The sequence below is a fragment of the Neophocaena asiaeorientalis genome, unplaced genomic scaffold, assembly GCF_003031525.2.
Source record: "Neophocaena asiaeorientalis asiaeorientalis breed wild unplaced genomic scaffold, Neophocaena_asiaeorientalis_V1.1 scaffold694, whole genome shotgun sequence".
Taxonomy (NCBI): Eukaryota; Metazoa; Chordata; class Mammalia; order Artiodactyla; family Phocoenidae; genus Neophocaena; species Neophocaena asiaeorientalis.
In genome coordinates, this window is record NW_020174226.1 from 497,308 (window position 1) to 523,054 (window position 25,747).

General features: G+C 52.1%; 2 protein-coding genes across 2 annotated transcripts in view; both read right to left on the reverse strand.

Moving 5' to 3' along the window:
* Positions 1-925: 925 nt before the first annotated feature.
* On the reverse strand, positions 926-5,272 carry SBK3 (SH3 domain binding kinase family member 3). The gene is made up of 5 exons (XM_024755212.1): positions 5,228-5,272; positions 4,551-4,701; positions 3,818-4,020; positions 1,912-2,570; positions 926-1,013 (listed from the first exon to the last, which is right to left on the reverse strand). The coding sequence occupies exons 1-5, from the start codon at positions 5,270-5,272 to the stop codon at positions 926-928; spliced, it is 1,146 nt and encodes a 381-aa protein (XP_024610980.1).
* Positions 5,273-24,545: 19,273 nt separating this feature from the next.
* Positions 24,546-25,747, reverse strand: part of ZNF579 (zinc finger protein 579) — a 2,639-nt gene continuing 1,437 nt past the window's right edge. Inside the window, 2 exon segments of the mRNA XM_024755162.1 lie at positions 24,546-25,062; positions 25,064-25,747. The exon segment at positions 25,064-25,747 is cut by the window's right edge and continues 584 nt beyond it. Of these exon segments, the coding sequence (XP_024610930.1) occupies positions 24,952-25,062; positions 25,064-25,747 (795 nt within the window). The 3' untranslated portion in view covers positions 24,546-24,951.

The following is a 25,747-nucleotide window of genomic DNA, read 5'->3' on the forward strand; positions in this document are numbered from 1 at the left end:
CCAGGAGTCCTGGTCCCCTGTAGAAGATGAAATCATTTCTCCAGCTTGCCCCTGCCTTGACCCCAGCCAGCTGCCCCATCAGTGCCCCACTGACAGGTCTGACACAAGTGTTTGGTAAGGGGCGTCCGGGGGAGGAGACGTGGGGTCCTGTGTGGGGAAAGGATGAGACAACAAGATTCCAGAGCGATGCAGTGAGAAATGACCTCAGACTCAGAGCAGAGGGGGAGCAGGTGGTGCAGCACTGGGAAGTGAAGGCCCTGAAGGGAGGGGAAGCAGGGAGGGGAGTCCCAGTTACGAGTCTGCAGTCTTCAAAGTTGGGTGGGGGGCAGGCAGGGACTCCCAGGGCTGAAGGAGGAGGCAGGGGCGGGGTCTCGGAGGGTTGCACCCCCCCCTCAGGTTTAGAGCGAGATGATCAATGTGAACTCACTTGATTCTTTTTAAATTTACTTTTTATTTCAGAATCATTTTTAGATGTACAGGACAGCTGCTTTGAGCTCCCATGTCGCCTCACCAAGCTCCCTGCCGGGTGAGTCCCTCACCCAGCCGTCGGTGCATTTGTCCAAATGAAGACAGTAACCGTCAGTCAAACGCTAGATGCTTCCCATGTGCGTCAACAGCCTTTACCTGCACCAGGGTCCAATTCAGGACACCCCGTCGTATGGAGTGAACTCACGTTTTTAAATCTAGAAAGCACGTAGGACAGATTCCCCAGAAAGAAGCAGGTCCCCGTGGCCGTGCTGGGTGCGGGCCATGCGGCATGGGATCCACGCAGCCCCTGCCCTGCAGGCGGCAAGCTTCACAAGTCAGGGGTCTGTGTGCTGGGATGGGGGTGGCGTCGGGCCGGCCCGGGTGAACACAGATCCCTGCAAACCAGCCGTGGCCCTCAGCGTGGACGGGACCAGCACACGCCACGGTGCTTGTGCTCTCAGGGAGCTGGCGCAGGAGGCTCGCCGTGTGAGAGCAGAACCCGAAAGGATGTGCAGGTGGACAAGACCAAGTCCATCCTGGGCAGCCTGTGAGGGGAGATGAAAAAGGTGGAGGCGCAGATTGCTGGGCTACAAGTTTCGGAGGAGCCGGAGAGGCCCCCAGGGAGGGGTCTACTTTCTGGAGGTCTGGAGTTGGGAAGAAGGCATTCTTGGGGGAGAACACAGTGTTTCCAAACGTCTGCAAGCAAGAGAGGGTGTGTGTGTGCCTATCTGTGTGTCCATTTAGGTCCAGAAAGGATGAGTGCCTCCCCTTAATGTCCCCCAGAGCCCAGGGAAGTGGGAGAGATGGAAGGGGAGGTTTCCATGGTGTTGGATATGGAAAGCCCAGATTTGGTGCCAAGGCCAGCGGAAGTCACCTAAGGTCTTAAAGGAGAGGACTGACCACATCACAAGTCCATAAGCACCCAACATGTCCCCACCGTGCAGAAATGCATCTACAGGGGAAACGGCACCTTCCTTCAAGAAGACACACTCAGGACAGAAGAGAGAGGAAGGGTCCTTGAGGGAGGAGGGTCAGGACCCCTGGGTCTGAGGGAGGAGGGGTGGGGGTCTGACCCCTGGGTCTGAGGGAGGAGGGGTGGGGGGCCGACCCCTGGGTGTGGGTCAGACCCCTGGGTCTGAGGGAGGAGGGGCCGGGGGCCTGGACCCCTGGGTCTGAGGGAGGAGGGGCCGGGGGCCTGGACCCCTGGGTCTGAGGGGGGAGGGGCCGGGGGTACCGGACTCCTGGGTCCTCAGTCAGGAGGGGAATTGTGCATACAAGTCCAGCCTTCAGTTGGGAGAGATGCAATGTGTTCCATCTCTGTCCTCCCGGGAGCAGCTGTCTCTCCATCCAGGTGGCCATGGGGGCTGGGGGAGAGGCCTTTGGCCCAAGCTCTGGGCGCCTGTCCCAGTCAGCTGGTCAGGGCTGTCCCCCATCTGTCCGCACCTCCCACCATCGTTGTCGTCATTCTCCTCCCCCTCTGACCACTCTTCCAGGCTTGCTCCCCCCTCTTCCTCCTCCCCGTCTTCACTGGACACACTCCCCAAGCCCCCAGATCTCTCTTTGTTCTCCTTTAACCCCCAATCATCCCCCAGGAAGCCCAGGACAGCCAGTGGGGGGATCCTAGTCTCTTGATCCAGGTCCAGAAGCCCCTGGAGCAGTGCCAGAGCCGGGGGCGCAAACTGGTCCCAAGGGGGCGGTGGTTGAAGTGGCTGGGGCCTGGTGGTCATCCAGCCAGCAAAGGCCTCGAACCCAGGGTCAGGGGCTAGCGCCACACCCCAAGGGAAACAGGCCATGGCCGCACAGAAGAGAAGCACCCCCAGCCCCCAGGAGTCCACTGCTGGTCGCAGGGGCAGGGTGTCAGGGGGCAGCAGGAGGCAGAGCTCGGGTGGGGCGGAGGGCAGTGGCCCTGGCAGGGCAGAGGTTGGACTGCCCTCAGGCCGGGTCAGACCCAGGTCACCCAGGGCCACACGGCTGCAGACAGGGTCGAAGACCAGCACGTTGTCTGGCTTGACGTCCGCGTGGACCAGCCCCCGGCCATGGAGGAAGTCCAGGGCTCCAGCTAGCTGGGCCACCACCCGCTTCACCTGCAGCTCTGGGAGGCCCTGGGGTCAAAGAGAGAGGACGAAGGTCAGGCTGCCTTGGTTCCTTCTTTATGTTGCTTCTTGGGGTTCAAGAAGTGGCTACCTCTAGTGTCCCCAGAACATCCCCCCAACAGCTTCTCCAGATCATCCTCAACCACAAGCTGCCCCCACATCTGTACTCCTGTAGACCAAATCCCAGATGTTTTCCTCACTGGAACCCCAAATCTAACGAGAACTTCTTTAACTTCCATCAGACTTTGTCCTAACACTCAAATCCATTCCTTATATTTCTTATCTCCTCTAAACTGACCACCAAGATCTCCAGTGAAAACCCAAATCCCACACTTAATCCTAATCTGAGTCCCGTACTAATGTAGGTCCCATCTCTAACTCAGACCCAGTTCTAAAGTCCCACAGTTTATTTCATCAATCGACTGATAGATCGATCCATCCAGCTAGCCACGCAGCAAGACAGCAATCCATCCATCAAACCAGTTATCCATCCAATGGTCTATACAGCAGGGTTTCCACTCAATACCCATTCCGCCAGCTAGTCAGCAATTCAATAATTTGTCCAGTTATTTAATAGCCAACATCCATCCATTCATCCCTCCATCCTTCAATCCATCCAAACATCCATCCACCCATCTTTCCATCCATCCGTCCATCCTACTCTTTCCCTCCTTCTCTCCCTCCCTTCCTTTTTTCCTTCTGTTTATCCCCAACCCTATTTCAAATCCAAAGTCTATTCCTAAAGATGGCCCCACCCTAACTTCAAACTCAAGTACCCCCAGAATATCATGGATTCAGTCCTGACCTGGTCTTTCTAGAGATAACTTCATTACAGCCCTTCTCCAACTCAATCTACATACACATCCTCAAGCATCTCTGCTTCACTCTGCAGCCCCATCCATGCTCTTCTCCATACCCGTGACCAATCTGTAATCAACCCTAAACTCAACCCATCCAACTCCACCCACACCCGTTCCCAATGCCAATGCCAGTTAAAAGCCCATCTCTGTCTCCTTCCCTACCCCCCTCAGCCGACCTGATCCATCCTCAACCCCAGTCCCAACTCCCTGCCCTGGATGGATTAGGGCTGGGGTTAGTCATGGAACTGCATTGAGAATTAGAAATAAGGAGGTGGTTTGGGGGCTTAGGGTGGACTTAAGATTTGGGCGTCAGGGTTGGAGACAGGACTGGGGGAGGGACAAAGGCAGACCTGGGATAAGCAGTCCCAACCTCTGTCCCTTGCCTCCCGGCCTCACCCGTTCCTGCAGCATCCCGCTGAGATCCCCACAGGGCGCATACTCCTGGGCCAAGGCGAAGTGTCGGGGGGTCTCCAGGGGTCCTGCCAGGGTCTGGAGCAGGCCTGGATGTGATGAGACACAGCGGCCCACACAGAACTCTCTCAGGAAGGTGGTTCTCAGGACCGAGTCCCGAGGTAGGAGCTTCAGAGCCACAGCCGGACCTGCTGGGGAGGTGGGGGCAAGAGGGAACTCAGGGCGCTCTGATCTTGCTGTGGGGCCCTAGGCAAGCCACTCAACCTCTCTGAGCCTCAGACATCTTACATATAAAACAAGAGGGGCAGGGCATAGTGTCTGACCTCTCTGTGCCTCGAGTTTCTCCATCTGTGAAGTGGAGGTTGGGGGAGACCTTCCCTGAGGACTCTTTCTGCTCTGCCTCAGATTGCTGTGTGGTCTTGCACAACTGCCTTACCCTCTCTGGACCTCAGTTTCCTCTCGCATAAAGTAGGGGACGCGGAGACTTGAATTTCAGTCCAAGTTGTGCTCCCGCCTTGCTGTGTGACCTCAGGCGAGTCTCTCACCCTCTCTGGGGGAGTTCCATTTTTTTTGGAAGATCACAGAGCTCTTAACTCTCTGGAGCCCCATCAAGATGTGTCCTCATCAGCTCCCCGCAAGGCTGCTCCCTGTCTCAGTGGTTTCAGAGGGGGAAACCTGGGGGACATCAAGGACTGTGCCCTTTGGTGGCCAAACTCACCCCCTTGGCGAGGCCGGGCAAGGAGCACATGGCCGTAGGAGCCGGAGCCAAGCTTTCGGATGAGGTGATACTGGACACGCAGACTCCTCACTGCGGTCACCCTGGTGGCCGTCAGCTCCACGAGCCTCTGGAGGGCCGTGGCTGTGTCCTCCTGCAGGAGAGGGACAGAGGTGGGGAGGGGGTGAGTCTGGGGGCCACCTAGAGCAGCAGGGGGGCCTGGAGGCCCAGCCCAGGGCTGAGGTGGGGGGTTGGTCCCCAGAGAGGGGGATGAGTCACAATGACTCACCCGCCCTCAGGCCACCTGTTTTTGTGTCCTGGCGGGTTATGGGTGATTGTCTCAGCGACCCTGCCCACTGCCATCTGTGGGAGCCACCAAAAGCCCCAGCCCCACTGGGGGCCTCCTCAGCCCACACCACCCCGACTCTACCCCTCTCTTTCTCCATCCTCCTCTCTTCCCGGGTTTCCTGTTCTTTGTTTCTGAGTACATTTCCCCCAGGGGTCTTGGCCTTGCTGTGTGTCCTCGGGTTTAGTTCTTCTGGGTCTTTGATGTTTCTGTTTCCCTGTCTCTTCCGTGTCTCTCTGTGTCTCTCTGTGTGTGTCTGCCCCTGGCCCTCTCCATCTCCCGCATCTCTCTCTGTCTCTCTCTGTCTCTCCCTCCCTCGTCTCCTTTCTCTCACCTCCGGGTCCCCATCCTCCTGGTTCTCGGGGTCCCTGAGCTCCATCTCCGGGTGACCTGGTGTCAGCTGGCCCTCGGGCAAGCACCCCTGGTCTGGGCTCCCCAAAAGCAGCACACCCACTGAGCTCCACTGCACCCCTGAGCAGAGCCAAGGCCTGGAGCTCATCTGAAGAGTCTGCCCCCGTGCCCCTCTGCGTCCGAGTCCAGAGACTTCCCTGCCTGTCTGGCCCCCTCTCTCCACACCTCCCTGTCTCTGTCTTGCCCTTTTTCTAGCTCCCAGGTCTCAGGGTGGGTCTCCCCGCCTGTCTGTTGGTCCCCGGCCCCTCGCTCCTGTCCCCACGCTCTTCCCACTGTGGCCGCTGTCTGTCTGTCTGTCTTTCAGGATGTCCGCACTCTGTCCCCCACTCTGGCCTGCTCTCCCCAGTGTCTCTCCGTCTCTCTCCCGTCTTTGTTTCTGACTCTTTCCAAGCCTTTTGTCCCTCCCTTTTTCTGGGCCTGGGACAGGGGTGTGTGTGACAGCTCAGAGACATCCTGTCACCCCCCCACCCCTCCCTCCCCCTTCCAAACTTAGACCAGCTTGGACTCTGGGCTCTGGTCCCAGGACAGAGGGGACAAAACATATTATGAACCCCCAGGGGCCGGGCCTGAGGGCAGCAGAGAAAGGGGAGCCCAGCCCCTTCATACACCTTACCTGGGTTGGGAGACCCAGGGCTCTGTGCATCCACCTGCCTCCATGGGCCTCTGGGGACCAGGGAGACCACTCCCAAAGCCCCCTAATACCAAGAGTCCCCACCCCCAGCCCTCCCCCATCAGACCCGGGAGCTCTTAATAGAGAGACTCTGGGGAAAAGTCTTCTTTCGTGTACTCAGCGAGGCTCTGAGCCCGGCTCTGCGCTGGGGCCTTTATACTGCATCCTCCCAGCCACCCAAAAGGGTGGCGATTTATCCCCAGTTTACAGAAAAGGAAACTGAGGTTCTGAGTGGCAATCGGCTTACGTGGGGTCAGAGAGGAGGAGGTGTGGGGTGACCCGGGACAGGCCTGTGTGACTCAGCCCGGACGCCTGCCCCATCAGGTTTCAACTACGACTACAACCTGCTATTAATAAAGACGCAGCTAGAAAGGTCTCTGGGCCCCTGGAAGGATCCCCAGGAAACTGGCTTCTGTGTTGGCCCTGGGAACCTGGGCAAGGCTGGCGGGGTGCGGTGCAGAGGCAGAACTTCCTTTGTTCTTTGACTTTTCGAGGTTTGTGGAAAGTTGCAAGCCCAGAAGAGTGGAAAAGGAAAGCCACAGGGAACACCCTCCACTCCATTGACCAGACTTCACAAACATTACTTTTTGCCATACTCTCTTTCTCTCTCTTTTCTTTTGCGGGGATGGAGTATTTTAAAGTAAATTGCAGCCTAGGGAAATCATCTGGGGCAAAATGACACACTGCCTGGTGTTTGGTTTCAAATACTCCAGCGGAGGAAAACGTGGCCCAAGCGAGGGTGGGGACCTTGAGTCAACAGCACATGTGTTGCTGAGCACGAGAGGTTCCTTTACTCTTTACTTTTGGTTCTGCTAGAAATTTTCCCCCATAAAAAGCTAAAAGTTGCTAAATAAACTACAGACATCATGATAACTTCTGCTCCAATGCTCAGGTTTACGTTTCCATCAAAGGAAGGAAAATTTCCAGCTCAACTGCAAAACTCTTATCAATCACATCGAACGGCACTAACCGGTAATTCCTTAACATAAGCTAATACTCAGTCTGTATTCTTCGTCTCCCAATTTTCTGTTGCCGCTTCAGTTGAGTCAGTAATCAGTGTCAACATGTGACTTTGAAGGAACTTTTTTTTTTTTGAAGTCTAGTTGACTTACAATATTGTGTTAGTTTCAGGTATACAGCATAGTGATTCTTTTTTTTAAAAAATTTATTTATTTATGGCTGCATTGGGTCTTTGTTGCTGCAGGCGGGCTTTCTCTAGTTGCGGCAAGCGGGGGCTACTCTTCACTGCAGTGTGCGGGTTGCTCATTGCGGTGGCTTCTCTTGTTGCGGAGCTCGGGCTCTAGGTGCGCGGGCTTCAGTAGTTGTGGCACGCAGGCTCAGTAGTTGTGGCCTGCAGGCTCTAGAGCGCCGGCTCAGTAGCTGTGGTGCACGGGCTTAGTTGCTCCGCGGCATGTGGGATCTTCCCGGACCAGGGCTCAAACCCGTGTCCCCTGCCTTGGCAGGTGGATTCTTAACCACTGTGCTACCGGGGAAGCCCCTGAAGGAACTTTTGATCACTCTGCCTTTCGTATTATTTGAATTTCCCCCACAGCATGTTACCTATTCAAAAACTAAAACTAAAATTGAATAATGCGATGATGACCATTCATTCAATGCTTATAAGGTGTCAGGCCCTGGCTCTTTATTTTTTAACTTTTTAAAATTCATTCAAGACTTTGTGGAGTCCTCCCGACAAGGCTTGGACGAGTAGGATGATGGCTTCCAATTTACTGATGGGGAAACTGAGCCCTGGAGAAACAGAGGCATTGGTCAGCAGCCAGAGAGAGGCAGAGCCAGGATTCGCGAGGGTCCGGGGACCCCAGGCCGTCCTCTACCACGCCACCACCCCACTCAGGCTAGAACTGAGTCCCTCCCCTGGGGGGCTGCAGGGCCTGCCGGGCAGCTGCTGGGCTGGAGCTGAAAGGTCAGGCTGCAGAGCTGGCCACCTGGGTCCCCCAGCGGGAGGGTGAGAGGGGCCGCTGCAGGCTTCTGGCCCTCCCCAGCCCCCCCAGAGGCTCACTGATGATCCGGGGAGCTTTACACCTCCCCATTTAGCCACACTGCCGCGTGGGGTCACCCAGAGTGACCGGGAGAGGCAGGTGTGATGGTGCGGGGGGGAGGCCCAGCCCAGGCCCCAGGGTGCACACACCCCTGTTAAAGCTGGGCTCTGGGCCTCCTGCCTCCCCACGCCCCCGTGTCTGCTGCTCTCCAGCTCCCGAGGACTCCTCCTGTGACTGTCTCCTGCTTCTGTCCCCCTGGCCAAGTGTCCAGCTGCCTCCATGCCTCAGTTTCCTCCTCATGAAATGGGAGCAATTGCTGGTCGTACTCAGAGCATTATTGTCAAAGAAACATTTAGAGTTTGTAACATATTATACACTGACAGTACATAATGATTGTACGTGATACAATCACAAATGCAATATACATGATCTTATATATAATTGTATATACTATGGACTATCATATATGTGAGGTCTGGTATATATCTTATATATTATTTATATATTTTTCCAAATAAAATATTTACTGAAAGATCACATCAAGAATTAACTGCACTTCAGGGCTTCCCTGGTGGCGCAGTGGTTGAGTCCGCCTGCCGATGTGGGGGACGCGGGTTCGTGCCCCGGTCCGGGAGGATCCCACATGCCGCGGAGCGGCTGGGCCCATAAGCCATGGCCGCTGGGCCTGCGCGTCCGGGGCCTGTGCTCTGCAACGGGAGTAGGCCACAGCGGTGAGAGGCCCGCGTACCGCAAGAAACAACAAACAAACAAACAAAAAAAGAATTAACTGCACTTCAGATGTTGTGCAGTTGGGGAATTCCCTGGCGGTCCAGTGGTTAGGACTCCGTGCTTTCACTGCCAAGGGCCCAGGGTTCAATCCCTGGTCGGGGAACCAGGACCCCGCGGGCCACATGGCATGACCCTCCCCCCCCAAAAAAGAAAAAATGTTGCACAGTTGATTACTCACCTGCCCACCCCCATATCCTTGGACCAAAAAAAGAGATAAAAAGAAAAAGAAAAAAAAAACAAACCTGTAACATTAAATTGATGTGTCTCGTCCGGAAAGAATAAGATTACATACTAGTAGGGCAACTCTTGGCCATTAGCAGTTTTCGGGGTGCGTCATGAAGACTGGGCTGCCCTCCCCTCTGTGTTCACGAGAATCATGCTGGTTTCTCTCTGTTGCACCCGGGCAGGGGGCTCTGTTCCTACAGGCACTGGATAAATACTGTTAAACAAAATAATGGATGAGAACACTAGACATAGCACCTAGAACAGAGCGATTGCTCAGCGATACGATTGCTCTCAACAAATACGCTGATGGCAGTTACAACAGGCCAGACACCGTGCTGGGGGCTTTCTTCACCCGTGCAGGAATCTCACGGAATCCTCACCACCTACCTGTCAGAGTGGCTCTAATATTTTTCAAGGCACACGCAGGCCACATATGACCCCTCACTGCCTGTCTGTCTGACCTGGTCAACACAGCAGTACAAACCCTTGCTATGGTTCCTCGTGCAAAAGAACATTTCAGGCACACACACACAAAATATCCCAAGTAACCATAAGAAGCACCTCCATGGCCACCACCGTCCAGCTGAAGAAATATAACTTTTCAAATATAACTGGAACCCTCTGTGTACTTACCCTTCTCCAAGTCCTTCCCTTCCCTCCCAGAAGTAATCACCATCCTTAAGGAGGTGTTGTTGTATAAACAGCATCAAAGGTTAAATGTTGTATAGATAGCATCACCTCTCTGACCTTCGCAGCTTGCTTTTGTTCTCACCAGCTCACCCCTATGTGTTTCATCCGTGCGGTTACACGGAGCTCAGGCTCACTCTTTTGCAAAGATGTTGAATAGTCTAGTGTATGGACACATTGTTATTTTATGGACGCATTCTTCCGAGCATGGACATTTTATTTTCCTCCACTATCGTGCTCTTCCAAGCAGGGGTGCAGAGAATGTTCTTATACGTGTTGCCCTGTGCTGAGTGGTACACTTCATAGGGCGCTGGCCTCAAAGTGGAATTCCTGGGTCGAAAGAAAAACGCGCAGCTAAGTTCTTAGATATTGCCACGTGGCTCTCCAAGGTGGCTGTATCTGACATCGCCTTTTTATTTTTATTTTTGAGTCCGCAGGTCTCTCGGAGAGTCTCAAGAAAGCTATAGAGACTTGCACTGTCTGGTATGAAAGCCACTAGCGGTGTGGAGCGCTTTCGCGCTTGAAACGTGGCTTGTCCAAACTGAGATGTACTGTGAGTACAAAACAGACCCCGGATTTCAAAGACTTAGCACGAAAAAGAGAATGTAAACTACCCGTTGATGATATTTATATTAATTACATGATGACGTGATAATGTTTTGGATATACAGTCGAGCTCATCATTGGCGGATTCCACATTTGCGAATTTGCCTACCCACTAAAAATGCTCCTGTGACCCCTGGATCTAGAGCACAGCGCTTTCGCGGGCATGCGCAGAGCAGCCAACAACGGGAGTCTCTGACACATGTTCCCAGCTAAGGTTGAACAAACTTGCATCCCGTAAACGAGTGTCCTTTTTGCAGTATTGGGCTATTTCTTGGTGATTTTACACTTTCAAATACCTCTCCAGACATGAAGCCCAAGTGCTGTCTAGTGTCCTAAAGGCTGGGATGGGGCTTATGGAGAAAATGCATTTTAGATAAGCTTCCTTTGGGCATGAGTTACAACACTGTTGGCTGTGAGTTTAATGTCAGTGAGTCAACAATATGCATATTAGACAAGGTGCCTTTAAGCAGAAATACACATAAAACAAGGTTATGTATAAATCAGTTAACAACAACAGCAACAAAATTGTGACCAAAGTCTGATAGGCAACTAACCCTGTATTTCCCCCGGGACAGTGGCTCAGGATCAATTATTCAGTGTTCACTATGCCGTTATAGAACATCACTACCGTGAATAAGGAGAATAAACTATATTGAGTGATGCCAGTAAAAAGAATATACTGTATTGAGTGAACTAAAACATATTAGTTACTTTCACCTTGTTTCTCTTGCACTTTTGTAAAAATGGAAACAGGATTTAGCAGACAACATCCAGGTTTACAGTCCCTGCCAGATCTCTCTAGAAATCTAGAGACAGTGGGCTCAGAATCAGGGCATTCTCCATGTCCACTGGGCCGCAGGCCAAGGGCCTGGCTGCATCTTCTCCCATGTGGACCATCAGCCCCGCTTCCTGCCCGACTCCAGTCTCTCCCCCTAGGGTGAGCCCCCGCCTCCGAAGGCATCTTCCTGACACTCAGAGATATCCTTTGTCCCTCAGCTTCTCAATAGCATCCCCTGGCTCCTTGTCCGTTGCCTTTGGGAAGGAATCCAAGCTCCCCAGCCTGGCCTCTGAGCTCTCCCGCAGCTGGCACCGGCCCCATCTTATCTGCTGCTACACCCATCTCACCTAACACCTCAGTCACAAGGAAGGACTCACAGTTCCTAGGGGCACCCTGGATTCTCTCTCCCTCTCCTTGGGAAATGTGCATAGGGTGAGGAGGTTGACGGATGGCCGAGTGAAGGCCGTGTGTCATGACTTCATAAATCCCGTGTGCTTAGCGATAATTATAGCTAGTACTTACTGAATTCTGTGTATTACCAGACCCTGTGCTAATCCTCGCTGCAGCGGGGAGAGGTAGATCCTATTATTAGCTCCGTTTTATAGTTGGGGAAAGGGAGGCTTGCCGAGATTCAATCTCTTGCCCAGTGTCCTGCTGGGGGTCACGGCAGAGTCGGGACTCACACGGGGACAGTTGGGCTCCACGCTTCACACTCTGGGCCTCTCTGCTGGGCTGTGTGTCTGCCGGCCAGGAGCTGGGGACTCGTGTGTGTCTAGTGTGCTGACTGTTCTTGTTTCCAATCAAATTCAACACGCATTTCCTGCGGCCTGAGGTGAGCAAAGAGCAGCAGATAGATTCTGTCCTTGCCGGGAGGAATCTGGGAGGAGTCTGGAGGGTGTCGAGTACAGGGATGCAGGCAATTATGAGGCAGGGTGTTACCTGCTCTAACGGAGGTAACTCTGAAAGGTGCTGATGGGACAATGGGTGGAGGAGAAAGAGGCTTCTGAGCAGAAGCCAGTGGTGACTGGGACTCAAACAGAAACAGATTAGTTAAGGGAATTCCCTGACGGTCCAGTGGTTAAGACTCGTGCTTTCAACTGCCGTGGGCCCGGGGTTTGATCCCGGTCGGGGAACTAAGATCCCACAAGCCAGGCAGGGTGGCTAAAAAAAAACAAAAAGGAAAAGAAAAGAAAAGAAAAAACAGATTAGTTAAATTTAACTATGGAGCACCTGCCCGCTAGGGTGTATCCAACAGGGTTGCAGGTTCTGGGGACACATCAGAGAGCAAAGGGAACAACTCCCACCCTCAGAGGCAAATCTCAGAGATGGGGAGGGGATGAGTTGTCGCCCAGGGGATGGGTCACTGGCGGGGGGTGGGGGTGCGATGCCTAAAGGGTGTGGTGCTTCTTTTCGGGGTGATGGAAATGTTCTGAAAGTGATCGTGCTGATGGTCACACAACTCTGTGACGGCACCAAAAGCCCCCAAGTTGTACATTTTAAATGGGCATGTTGTGAGGTATGGGTATTATATTTCAATAAAGCTATAAAAAAAATCCCTGTCCCGGCAGAGCACACATTCTAATCAGAGGCCCCAGCGACCTGACGTATTGGACACCCAGATCATTTTAACACCCTCCCCCTCCTGTACGTAACAGAAAGATTTTCAGTCATTATCATGCATCCTTCTTGATTTGTGTTTTTTATTTCTCTTTTTAATTAATAAACTTATTTTTTGGAACTTTTAGGCTGACAACAAAATTGAGTGGAACGGGTCTTCCCTGGTGGTCCAGTGGTAAAGAATTGCCTTCCAATGCAGGGGACATGGGTTCGATCCCTGGTCAGGGAACTAAGATCCCACATGCCGCAGGGCAACAAAGCCTGCGCGCCACAACTACTGAGCTTGGGCGCCTCAACTAGAGGGCCCGTGTGCTGCAAACTACAGAGCCCACCTTCTCTGGAACCCATGGACCACAACTACAGAGCCCACATGCCCTGGAGCCTGCATGCCACAACTAGAGAAGAGAAAACCCTCATGCCACAACTAGAGAGAAGCTGGCGCATTGCCATGAAGACCCCATGCGCCTCCACGAAGTTCCCGCATGCTGCCACGAAGACCCGATGCAGCCAAAAATAAATAAATAAAATAAATAAATAAATAATAAATCTTAAAATAAAAATTGAGTGGAAGGTACAGAGATACACCCCCTCACCCCACCCATCATAGCCTCCCTGTTACCAACATCCCCATCAGTGGTACATTTGTTACAATCGGTGAACCTATATTGACACCTCATTATCACCCAAAGCCCATAGTTGACATTAGGGCTCACTCCTGGTGTTGTACATTCTATGGGTTTGGACAAACGTATCATGACATGTATCCACCACTACAGTATCATACAGAGTATTTTTGCTGCCCTAAAAATCCTCAGTGCTCCCTGCCATCTCCTGGCAACCCCTGATCTTTTTACAGTCTCCATAGTTTTGTGTTTTCCAGAGTGTCATATAGTTGGAATCATACAGCACGTAGCCTTTTTAAGATTGGCCTCTTTCACTTAGCTGTATGCATTCAAGATTCCTCCATGTCTTTTCGTGACTTGATAGCTCATTTCTTTTTCGTTTTTAAATTTCTTTATTTATTTGTTTGTTTTTGGCTGCGTTGGGTCTTTGTGGGCTTTCTCTAGTTGCGGCGAGCGGGGGCTGCTCTTCATTGAGGTGCGTGGGCTTCTCATTGCGGTGGCTTCTCTCGTTGCGGAGCATGGGCTCGTGGCACGCGGGCTCAGTAGTTGTGGCTCGCGGGCTCAGTACTTGTGACTCACGAGCTCTAGAGTGCAGGCTCAGTAGTTGTGGTGCATGGGCTTAGTTGCTCCGTGGCATGTGGGATCTTCTCGGACCAGGGCTTGAACCTGTGTCCCCTGCATTGGCAGGCAGATTCTTAACCACTGCGCCACCAGGGAAGCCCCCTCATTTCTTTTTATCACTGAGTAATCTTCCATTGTGTGGATGTAGCACAGTTTATTTATCCATTCATCTCCTAACAGACACCTTGGTTGCTTCCAACTTTGGGCAGTTATACATAAAGCTGCTATAAACATCCATGTGCCGGTTTTTGTGTACATGAGTTTTTGACTTATTTGAGTGGATACCAAGGAGCACAATTGCTGGATCATATGGTAAGATGATGTTAAGTTTTGTAAGAAACTCTCCCATATATAACAAATAATTTATCATCCTTTTCTGGATTTGTTACATTTTAAATGTATATATATGTGTGTATTTAAATATATGTATTTATTTTTGGCTGCGTTGGGTTTTTGTTGCTGTGTGTGGGCTTTCTCTAGTTGTGCTGAGAGGGGGCTACCCTTCGTCGCAGTGCACGGGCTTCTCATTGCGGTGGCTTCTCTTGTTGCGGAGCACGGGCTCTACGTGCGCTGGCTACAGTAGTTGTGGCTCGTGGGCTCAGTAGTTGTGGCTCACAGGGTCTAGAGCTTAGGCTCAGTAGCTGTGACACATGGGCTTCGTTACTCCGCAGCATGTGGGATCTACCCGAACCAGGGAATGCGTCCCCTGCATTGGCAGGTGGATTCCCAACCACTGCGCCACCAGGGAAGCCCTAAGTATATGTATTTAAAACGTCATGGTAACATTTGCAGCAAATGCTCAGAACTTAGACCAACAAAAGATATTTTGCAGGGAAGCACTGACCTTGTTTTACCACTGACCTTGTTTGCAATCGCCCGTGTGTGGTAAAAGTGAAAAGCAGACCAAACCTTTAATGGGTTTTATTCTTGCTTTTATATCTTCTGGGTGCAATATTCCCTTACTACCTGCATCTAGGGCAGAACCCTTCCACAGTCCCCACCACGGAATGGCACTGAGGGGAGATTCCATTTGACACCAAGTGGATAGGCAGAAATTAGGAAGTAGGGAAATGGGGACCCTTAGGCCGCGCTGGGGGTGTGTGTAGACTGGTGTGTCCTTCGGGGGAGCGAGAGGGAAGACATTCCCAAGTGTGAGGACTCCCCTCCTGGTGAACACCCTGTGCTGGTAGCCTTCCGCTTGTCCATCTCTCTCCTCTCTGTCTGGGTCATTCCTGCTGACTGTGTTACCTGGGCTGCATCTGACTTCTTGGGTTCAGCCACTGGAAGGTGTCATTAGGCTGTCGGCCAGAGGTGGGAGGAGTGCGGGACACGTGTTAGGGCTCCCAGGTCCCTCCTGGCCAGGCTGCCAGCGTGACAGTGGCACTGAGCTTGAGCAACTCGCTTCATCTTTCTGAGCCTCAGTTTCTCCCTCTGTCAAGTGGGAGTGAGGCGTGTTATAATCTTCCCTTCATTCACGTGTTGGACAATTATTTGCTGTGTATCTCTATCCCCACTTGAAAGACATGGAAAGAGGCTCAGAGAAAGAATTCGTCAGATGATTTAACAACAACAACAAAAAGTTAAGCACCTACTGTGTGCTAGGCTGTGCTCTAGGCTCTAGGAGCCCAGCAGGAAAACTCAGCCACAGTTTGCACCCTGGAAGATGACACATGTAGGTAGGGATGGTTTATGGGTTGAAGCCCTAACCCCCAACACCTCAGAACATGACCTTATTTGGAAACAGGGTCATTGCAGATGTAATTAGTTAAGAGGAGGTTGTACTGGAGAAGATGGGCCCTAATCCATTACTGCTGGTGCCCTTTCAGTAAGACGGCCAGGTGAAGACAGCAACACATGGAATAACACAATGTGACGAGGAAGGTGGCGATCAAAGTGATGCATCTACAAGCCAAGGAAGTCAAGGATTGTTGGTCAACCACCAGGAGCCAGAAGGAGGAAAGGAAGTCTCCCGTGCAGGCCTCCGACGGAGCATGGCCCTGCCCACACAGGATCTTGGACTTGCAGCCTCCAGAGCTGTGAGACAGTACATTTCTGTTGTTGTAAGCCACCTGGTTCATGGTACTTTGTTATGGCAGCCCTAGCAAACCAAATACAGATGGATAGACTTGAAGCAATTAAGTAATCAAAGAAACCAACTTACTTTGGCAGTGAGTGCCCTGAAGGAAACAAAACAGAGAAATTGTATTTGTTTTCTGTGCTGGTAACAAATTAGCACAAATGTAGCAGCTTAAAACAGCACCCGCAGGACTTCCCTGGTGGCGAAGTGGTTAAGAATCCACCTGCCAATGCAGGGGACGCGGGTTCGAGCCCTGGTCCGGGAAGATCCCACATGTTGTGGAGCAACTAAGCCCGTGAGCCACCACTACTGAGCCCGCGTGCTGCAACTACTGAAGCCCACACGCCTAGAGCCCGAGCTCTGCAACAAGAGAAGCCACCACAATGAGAAGCCCTCGCACTGGAACGAAGAGTAGCCCCCGCTCGCCGCAACTAGAGAAAGCCCGCACGCAGCAACGAAGACCGAATGCAAACACAGCACCTGCTATTAGCTCACAGTTGTGAGTCAGGAGCTTAGGCTGGCTTGACTGGGTTCTCTGCTTGGGGTAGACAAGGAGGTTCCCGCCTCCTTGCTGGCTGTGGGCAGAATCCGCTCTGTTTTCAGAGGCTGTCTGCATTCCTTGTCGTGGGATCCCCTCCACCTTCCAAGCCAGCAACGGAGAATCTCCCTCCTGTAGAACGCCCCACATGCTTTGAGTCTCTTTTTCCAGGAAGAGCCCCATCTCTTTTGGAGGGTCACATGATGAGGCAGGCCCACAGAAGACCCTGTTCCTATCTGAGATTTGGAACCTTCATTCCAGCTGCACTGTCCCTTCATAGCAGCACCTAAATCAGCGTCTGGCTGAATAACTGGGAAGAGGTGTGTATTCACCCAGGGAGCAGGGATCTTGGGGCCCTCTTACCTGGGCCTATGACAGGGGATCGCTAGAGAAACATGGCATGTAGGGTGGGCCTCCTGGAGGAGGGGTGAGGGGGTCATCCCAGGCAAAGAGGCTCGCCCGTCCCAGGCCACGAGGTGAGATAGCTGATCTGTGCTAGGAACCAGCAGAGTTGTTGAGGAGATGAAACCAGAAAACGCGTGTGAAGTGCCTGACACCAGCGAATGGGCAAGGTAATAAATAGTAGCTACACTTATCCCATTATTAGAAGTCTGGAGGCCGCCCAGCTCTCTCTCTCTCTCTCTCTTTCTTTGGCCCTCCCTCTCCTGGTGACCTTGGGTGGGTCATGTCCCTGATTCCACATCGGGGTCCACCAACACCCCCCTCCCTCTTTGAGACGAAAGAGCTGGTTCGGGAGGAGGGCAAAGGAGGGCAGCTGGGGCTCACGCAGCCGGGTGAGTGGCAGCAAATATTTATGGAGGCGTTCGGTGCCAGGCACAGTGCTGGGCGTGGCGAGATAAGGGGCTGTGGAGGGTGGGGACTTGGCCTCGGAGGCTGAATTCCAAACTGCCCGCCCAGGGGGCCAGGAACAGGGGGTAGAAACCGCTGTGGGGCTGGTGCCTGGGAAAGGTGGGTGTGGCTCTGCGTGGCTGGATGTCCACGGGCAGGTGGCTGTCCCCTTGGAGCCTCAGAGCCCCTCACGTGCTCAGGTCCCTAGCTTCTCTGGACCAAGTCTTCAAACCCTCCTCAAAAGCCCTCCTCGGTCACCCAGCTGAAGTCACATCTCCCATCACACGCTGGCCAGAAACTCCTGCTTGTTGCTCAGTACTGCTTCTCTCTTCCTATTTTTAGTTTTGGTTTTATTTTTTTACTGACGTATAGTTGATTTACAATGCTGTGTTAGTTTCAGGTGTACAACAAAGTGCTTCAGTTACACACACACACACACACACACACACACACACACACACACACACATCTATTCTTTTTCAGATTCTTTTCCCTTATAGGTTATTACAAGATATTGAGCCCCCTGTGTTTGCTTCACTAGCTCTTGATGGCACCTGGCATCCAAACACAGGTGGGCTTCAAGGAAATACATAATGTGACATTGGACTATAATATAAACTATTTATATGAGATAATGTTGTAGTTGACTATCACCCAAAGTATAAAAGAAACGTCTGTGGATCCATACGGATACAAATAAATGATTGGGAATTCCCTGGCGGTCCAGGGGTTAGGGCTCCGAGCTTCCCCTGCAGGGGAGATAGGTTCCATCCCTGGCTGGGGAACTAAGGTCCCGCAAGATGCGTGGCGTGGCCAAAACGAAACAAAACACACACAGAAAACAAACAAATGATTGAATAGATAAATAAACAGGGTAAGGAGAAGGGACAGAATTCGCCAAAAGTGTATCTGGATACTTCCCCTCCAGAAGGGGGGGAGCTTTCTTCCCCTCCCCTCCATGTGGGCTGCAGCTCAGCGACTTGCTTACAAAGAGTAAGAGTCTGGAACGGGGAAGGGGCCACTGCACAGCGTGGAAACCACCAGGTGAGGCAGGTTAACGTCTTCAGTGGAAGTCACGTGGGTAAGACGCAGCCCGGGAGCGCTGGGCACGTGGGCGTGGCCTTTCTTCCAGGGATTCCTCAAAATGGTCGGGATCATGAAAGACCAAGACAAGCCTGAAAGGTGACCACAGACCAGTGGAGATTCAGGAGGCAGGAAGTAAGGCCACGGTGGTGTCCTGGGTGGGATCCTGGGACAGAAAGCTATTAGGGACAGTGAGTAAAATCTGAGGAAAGGGTTGCATCTGCCAGTATTGGTTTCTTGGTTTGGGATGGTAGGGACATGATAACATTTGGGGAACCTGGGTCAGGGGCACACAGGACGGCTCTGACCATCGTAGCAACTTCTCTGTAAATCTAAAAATGATTCTAAAAGAAAAAGGTTGTTGAAGGAGAAAGGCAGGCAGGCATAAGAGGACCTCTGCTCCCACTCTCCACCAGTCTGTCCTCCAAACAGAAGCCAGAGGGAATCTGTTAAATCAGGAGAGGAATTTGTGCTACTCAGGTGTTCTGTATCTCTCAGAATTCATCAGATGGTAAGGTCTCAGGCATGCATTTCACGGAATTTAAATTTTATCAAGGACAAGAAGGTTCAATAAATATTTGCTATCTTGTTATGTTATTCATGCTGAAGTATTTAGGGGAGATGTGGTCTAATGTTTGCAAATTGCTTTGAAATGAATTTTTAAAGGATAGACGGATGGGGACCATCTGTATTTCCACTCAGTTTTTCTGTGAACCTAAAACGGCTCTAGATAGTAAAATTTATTTATTTTAAAAAGATGGAGGACTTCCCTTGTGGCACAGTGGTTAAGAATCTGCCTGTCAATGCAGGGGACACGGGTTAGATCCCTGGTCCAGGAAGATCCCACATGCCGTGGAGCAACTAAGCCCGTGCGCCACAACTACTGAGCCTGCACTCTAGAGCCCATGAGCCACAACTACTGAAGCCCGCGCGCCTAGAGCCCGTGCTCTGCAACGAGAGAAGCCACTGCAATGAGAAGCCCGCGCACCGCAACGAAGAGTATCCCCCACTCGACGCAACTAGAGAAAGCCCACGCACAGCAACTGAGACCCGACACAGCCAAAAATAAAAATTTTTTTAATTTTAAAAAGAGTTTGCATGCCACAACTAAGACCTGGCACAACCCAATAAATAAATAAATATTTTTTTAAAAAAGGGGGAAAAGGCAAGTCAAATTATGCCAGCCTCTTGATGAATCCCTTTGGGGCTCTGTCTGCATTTCTTTGCTTTTTTTTTTTTTTTTTAAGATTTTTTTGGTGGGGACAATTTATTTTTTAAGGCTTTATTGAATCTGTTACAATATTGCTTCTGTTTTATGTTTTGTTTTATTTGGCCGTGTGACATGTGGGATCTTAGCTCCCCAACCAGGGATTGAACTTGCACCCCCTGCATTGGAAGGCAAAGTTTTAAACCACTGGACCGCCAGGGAAGTCCCTCTGTCTGCATTTCATTTGGAGAAGAAACCAGAGTCTTTGCGAGTTGCTACTGGATCTGGACCCCCATCCCCGCCTCCACTCAGGCTGGCCTCTCTGCCCCCTGAACATGCTGGTCACAGTCCCACCTCAGGACCTGTGCATGCACTGTGCACCTCCCCTGGGACACATCCCCAGTTACCTGCGAGGCTCCCCCCTTTGGCTCCTGTTTGGACAGGCCTGCAGTTCCCACCTGACCCCCACCTCGTCCTGCATCACCCTGCTCCATAGCATCATCCCCTCCCAAGATGCTTCATCACTTACTTGCTCACTGTGTTTTCATGTCTGTCTCCGCCCACCAGGATGGATGCCCCACGTGGGGAGGGATTTGTGTCTGTTTCATTAGCTGGTGGACGATCAACACCTAAGACAGTGCCCAGCCCAGAGTGGGAGTTCGGTAAGTATTTGTTGAATTGATGTCCTAAGTATATTTGTTTATCTGCATCCCCTACCAGAATGTAACCTTGTTTGCTTGTCCACTGATGTGTCTCCTACCTGTAAGCACATGTTGCTCAATGAATGAATGAATGAATGAGTGATGAGTGAACAAGGTTAGGGTGAATCCTTGTATAAGGGGTTAAGAGCACAGGCTTTGGCATGGGTAACAACCCAGACTTTGATTGTGTCTGAAATTGGGGAGGGAAGATGCCGTCTTGGGGGACTGACCCCTTCATCTGTGGGATCTGACGTCATCCGCAGGTAGACAGTGTCAGAACTGAACCGAACTGCAGACACCCAGCTTTAGCTGCAGAACTGCTTGATGTGTGACAAATGTCACACACACATTTGGTGACCGGAAGTGTCAGAGGTGAAGTAGTCCCTGAGTAGTGTTGTAGGAGAGTAGAGAAGAAAACCAGAAGAGTTTTTCTTTGCATACCTGGAGTAGTCATATTCATAGGGCCAGAAAGTAGAAGGGTGGTTGCCGGGGGCCGGATGGAGGGGGAACAGAGAGTTATTATTGTTTAATGGGGACAGAGTTTCAGTTGGGGACAATGAAAATGTTCTGGAGATGGAGGATGGTAATGGTTACAGGACAATAGGAGTGTCCTTAATGCCACTGAACTGTACACATAAATGGTTAAAAAAGGTAAATTTTATGTTATGTTTTACCTCAATAAACAAAGAACTGGAAAATGAAAAAAAAAAAAAGAAGAGCACAGGCTTTGGGACCACAATGCCCGGGGTCTTATCCAGATCTGCTACTTACTAGCCGTGTGACCTTGGGCAAGTCATTTCACCTCTCTGTACTTGAGTTTCCTTCTCAGGAAAATGGAGCCCCCTTGGGAAGCCCTCGTGCATTGCTGGTGGGATGGTAAGTGGAAAATAGTCTGACAGTTTCTTAAAAAGTTCATTGTAACCTTCCCACACACTATGGCAATTCCACTCCTGGGAATCTGCCCAAGAGAAACAGAAGCATACGTCTACGGGAAGACTTGTACACACATGTTCGTAGCAGCACTATTTATAACAGCCGAAGAGTAGATACAGCCCAAACCCCCATTAACGATGCACTGATAAAAAAAAAATGCGGTCTGTCCATATAATGGAATATTATTCAGCCGTAAAAGTAATGACGTGCTCTTACAATTTACAACATGGATGGACCTTGAAGACATCACGTGAAAGAGGCCAGATACAAAAGGCCACATATTGTATGATCCACGTCTATGAAATGTCCAGAAAAGGCAGATCTCCAGAAAGTACTTTAGCGGCTGCCCGGAACTGCAGGTGGAAACGGGACGTGACGATTAATGAGCACGAGAGATCTTACTGGGGTGATGGAAATGTTCTAAAATTGGATTGTGGTGATAGCTGCACAGTCCTGTGAACTTACTAAAAATCATTGAATGGGACACTTAAAATGAGCGAATTCTGTGGAATGTAAGGGATACCTCAACAAAGCTGCTTAAGAAGAAGAAAACAGAGCTCATAATAGTATCTATCTAATGATGCGAAGATTAAGTGAGCTAATCCACGTAGATCCCCCCAGAAGGAGATGTAGGGTAAATGCTCAAGAAATGTATTTTGTATTATTATTAACAAGTGTGTTGAGATTGTCCGTGTAAGATGCTCACCACAGGGAAAGACAAGCAATAGGGTTAGATTCATGAACACCACTACTATTGCTTCATAATAATACAAATTACTTGGTTATGTTACCATTTCCTGTGCCTGTCCCACATACGTGGGCCTCAGTTTTCTTATCTGCAAAATGGGAGAACTGGGCTCCATCTCTAAGGCCCTTTTCTTGCCATAAGTTCTGTATTTTGTTCTAGGAATGTTTCTCTTCGGATGTGGCATGTCAAGGTTGAGGAAGCGTATGGGGTGGGGGAAGGTGGTGGGCAAATCTGTAGTGGCAGGGGTTGCCTTGGGGCTTGGAAACCAGGATGTGTGTGTGTGTGCGGGGGGAGCTGGAAAGGTGGGTTGTGTGGCTGGGAGCTGATTGTGAAGGTCACATGGGCCTGATGTTGTGTTCAGGGCATGGAGCTGGTCCAGCCTAGGTTCAAATCCTGTGTCCACCAGTTCCTAGCCATGGGATTTTGGACAAGAGACTTCCGCTCTGAGCGCTGTTTCCACCTCTGGAAAATGGTGAGGATGTTTCCCATCAAGAACTAGGATTCCCTGAGATCATATTTATAGCAACCTGGGAGAATAATAATAACAAAGCAACAACAGCAAAGACTTCCTCCCAGGTGCCAACCATTGTCTTCAGCTCTTTCCACAAAGTAACCTTTTTTTTTTTTGGCTGCGCTGCCCGGCTTGTGGGATCTTAGTTCCCCGATCAGAGATCAAACCTGGGACCTCGGCAGTGAGAGTGCGGAGTCCTAACCACTGGATCGCCAGGGAATTCCCCAAAGTAACCCTTTAATGCGAAGGACTCAATTCATATTAGTGATCACAGAAGCAGGACAAGTGCCTTCTTAGCTTTAATCCTCAGTTTGCCCCTTCTATAAATGGGGCTGTATAAACATCACCCTCAATGAGTTCTGTCCATGAGATTGTGCTGAAAAGTTTTCTGGCCCACATTGGGATGTGGTAATAGGGAGGCACTGAAGGTTCCTGGGCGTGGGGGGAGGTGGCTGGCCTGTGAAGAAAGCATACCCCAGCCCCCCTTCTCCCCAACACCCAAGGTTAAGTTACAGATTCCTGTAGGATCTAGTGCATTGGAGAACTCGGCTCATTTGGAAATCCTAATTTATTTGTGCCAATATTTGATTCTTATCCGTCTTCCCCACTGGTCTGTAAGCTCCGTGAGGGCAGGTGCTCAGCTGGTCTTTGCCCCCAGCATCCAGCACTGGGTGGTAGTGAACACAGGGCTGATCAAACAGGCTAGCACGTGTTGAGTGCTTCCTACGTGCCAGGCACCGTTCCAAGGGCTCGGCTAAGATGTGTCTCGTTACCTCGTGGACAGAGGGAATTCTGCAAAGCTCTGGGTGGTCATCATCTCCCCTCCCTGACTCTCAGCGGCCCTACTTTGCAGCTTCCCGCCCGCCCTCCCTCTGCCTGTGTTTCATCACACCAGGGAAGCAAACTTCCCTCCTGAGCCTCCAAGACAACTCGGTTTGTTGCCCTGGGAAACAAGCATGATGTCACCCCTCTCTGGCCCAGCCTTACAGGTGTCAGGATACCTAAGAGTTAGTGTCATTATCTGCATAGAGCAAGGGAGAGCTGGGGAAGGCAGGACGTCAACGGGAGGAAAGAGAAGTTTAAGGAGGATTGGCTTGGAGACATCCTCCCCCCCGCCGCCCCTGCCCCACTACTAGGACCTAAACAAATGGGTTAAACACACACACACACACACCTGGAGGATATGTAGAAAACGACGCTCCCCAACCCACCACCAATTCCTTGCGGTTTCTCAAACATGTAGCACCCAACCACCTCACACGCAGCCTTTGCCCCTGCTCTTCCCACCCCTCCACCTGTCTTTGAAGGTCAAAGGTCAGATGTCATCTCCCCAGAGGCCCCGCCCTCCCCACGGGCTCCCTTTTCACAGCGCCCTGTAGTTTTCTTGGAAGCCCTTACCAATACCTGATGTTATGTTGCAGATTGGTTTATTACCTAGGGCCGCAAGGTCCAGTGGAACTTTTTGCGATGTGGAATGTTCTAGATCTGTGCTGTCCAACAGCGTAGCCACCAGCCACAGGGGGATACTGGGCACTTGAAACAGTGTGACCGAGGAACTGAACTTTTAATCTTATTTCATTTTAATGTAAATGTATTGATATTATTCTCAACTGGGAACAGCCGCCCGGGGCTAGTAGCTAAACCGTATCAGGCTGTGCAGAGCTACAATTCCAGCCCCTCACAGTGTGGCTTTCTGTGGAGCCTAGCACTGCGTCTGGTAAATGATGAATGAACACAAGCAGGGATTCCACGTAGGGATCCCTGAAGATGCCCAGGGCAGATGGCAGCTTGCCTTCTTCCACTCCTGTTTCTTGTGAGTTTCCTGCTTGGCTGAGAGCCCCATGGTCCCTGATGTGCTTATCTGCATCCTTCCCGCTCTGAACCCAACCCGAGCCTGGTGGACACATCCCTGCTCACCCAGATGCCCTCAGCCAGCCCTCACTCCCACAGACAGCCCCACTCTCTCCAGTTCCACGAACTCACATTTATTCACAGACAGACAAAGGGACAGGGACAGACCTTTGCTCACTGGGGACCCCCCATAGGGTCTGGCAGTTCCAAAGAGGTGATGGTGTCCAGTGTGTGTAACAGGGGACAGCCAGGCCGGGGGCCCCCGCCTCAGTGTCCATCCCTCTGGCCAGTGTCCCCCACCTCCTGAATCAGCGTCCTGCCTTCAGAAGTGGGGTGAGCAGTTTCTAACCAGCATCAGGGGGGTCTGGGGGTGGGCGATGGGGAGGGAGGGGCGGCCCAGCCTCCTCCCTCCTTAGTGTTGAGGGCTAGAAGGGGAGGGGTGGGTACACAGAGGAGGTTCCTCTCCTTCAACTTCCCTCCTTCATATTGCAAACCGGGAGGTCAAACGGAGGGGCTGAGGATGGGTGTGTGGGTCAGGAGGCCAGGCCCCCCAATCCGCGCAGGTGAGCCTTGCTGTCAATCTCTTCTTCCTCCATCTCGAAGGCCGAGTGGTCTTGGCTGTCAAAACAGGAGGCGCTGAGGAAGAAGCCGCTTGAACTCCCGCTGGCAGCGCACGCACTGGAAGGGCCGCGCCCCAGAGTGGGTTACCCCGTGCTGCCGCAAGTGCGCACGGCGCCGGAAACCTTTGCCGCACTCGGGGCACCAGAATCGGGGCTCCCCGGCGGGGGGCCGGGCCGGGGCGGCATCCCCTCCGTTCTGCCCGCCTTCTCCACCCTCCGAGGCGCCCCCACACTCTGCCCCTTCGCCCCCCTCGGGCCCCTTCCCTGAGGTCCGTCCGCCCGACACCTTGTCGTCCTTCTTGCCCGCCGCGGGCAGCGGGGCCAGGAGGCTGAGCGCGCCGTGGACGCGACGGTGCTGGCGGAGGTAGGAGGCGAGGCGGAAGGCCAGGCCACAGTCCGTGCACACGAAGGGACGGTCGGTGGAGTGGACCAGCCGGTGGCGGGACAGCGACCAGGGCCTGGCGAAGGCCTTGAGGCAGATGGAGCACTGGTGGCGCTTGGGGCGGGGCGGGGGCCCCCCTTCGCCCTCCTGTTCGCCCTCGGGGCGCAGGCACGGGTGCGCTTTGAGCTCGCCCTTGGTGGCGAAAGCTTCACGGCAGCGGAGGCACAGCAGCGTCCAGTCGGCCTGGAGCAGGACCTGCTTCTCCTCCTGCCGTCCGGCCGCCAGCGCCAGCTCGGCCCTCAGCTCCGCCGCCCCGGCCTCGGCCTC

What these genes read in the sequence shown, in the direction of transcription:
- SBK3 (XM_024755212.1), bottom strand. Translation starts at nt 5,272, where the DNA reads ATGGAGCTCAGGGACCCCGAGAACCAGGAGGATGGGGACCCGGAG. An exon ending in AGGAGGATGGGGACCCGGAG is followed by an intron (nt 4,702 to 5,227) that starts GTGAGAGAAAGG and finishes CCTCTCCTGCAG; the next exon opens with GAGGACACAGCCACGGCCCT. An exon ending in GACGACAACGATGGTGGGAG is followed by an intron (nt 1,014 to 1,911) that starts GTGCGGACAGAT and finishes CTCCCCTCACAG; the next exon opens with GCTGCCCAGGATGGACTTGG.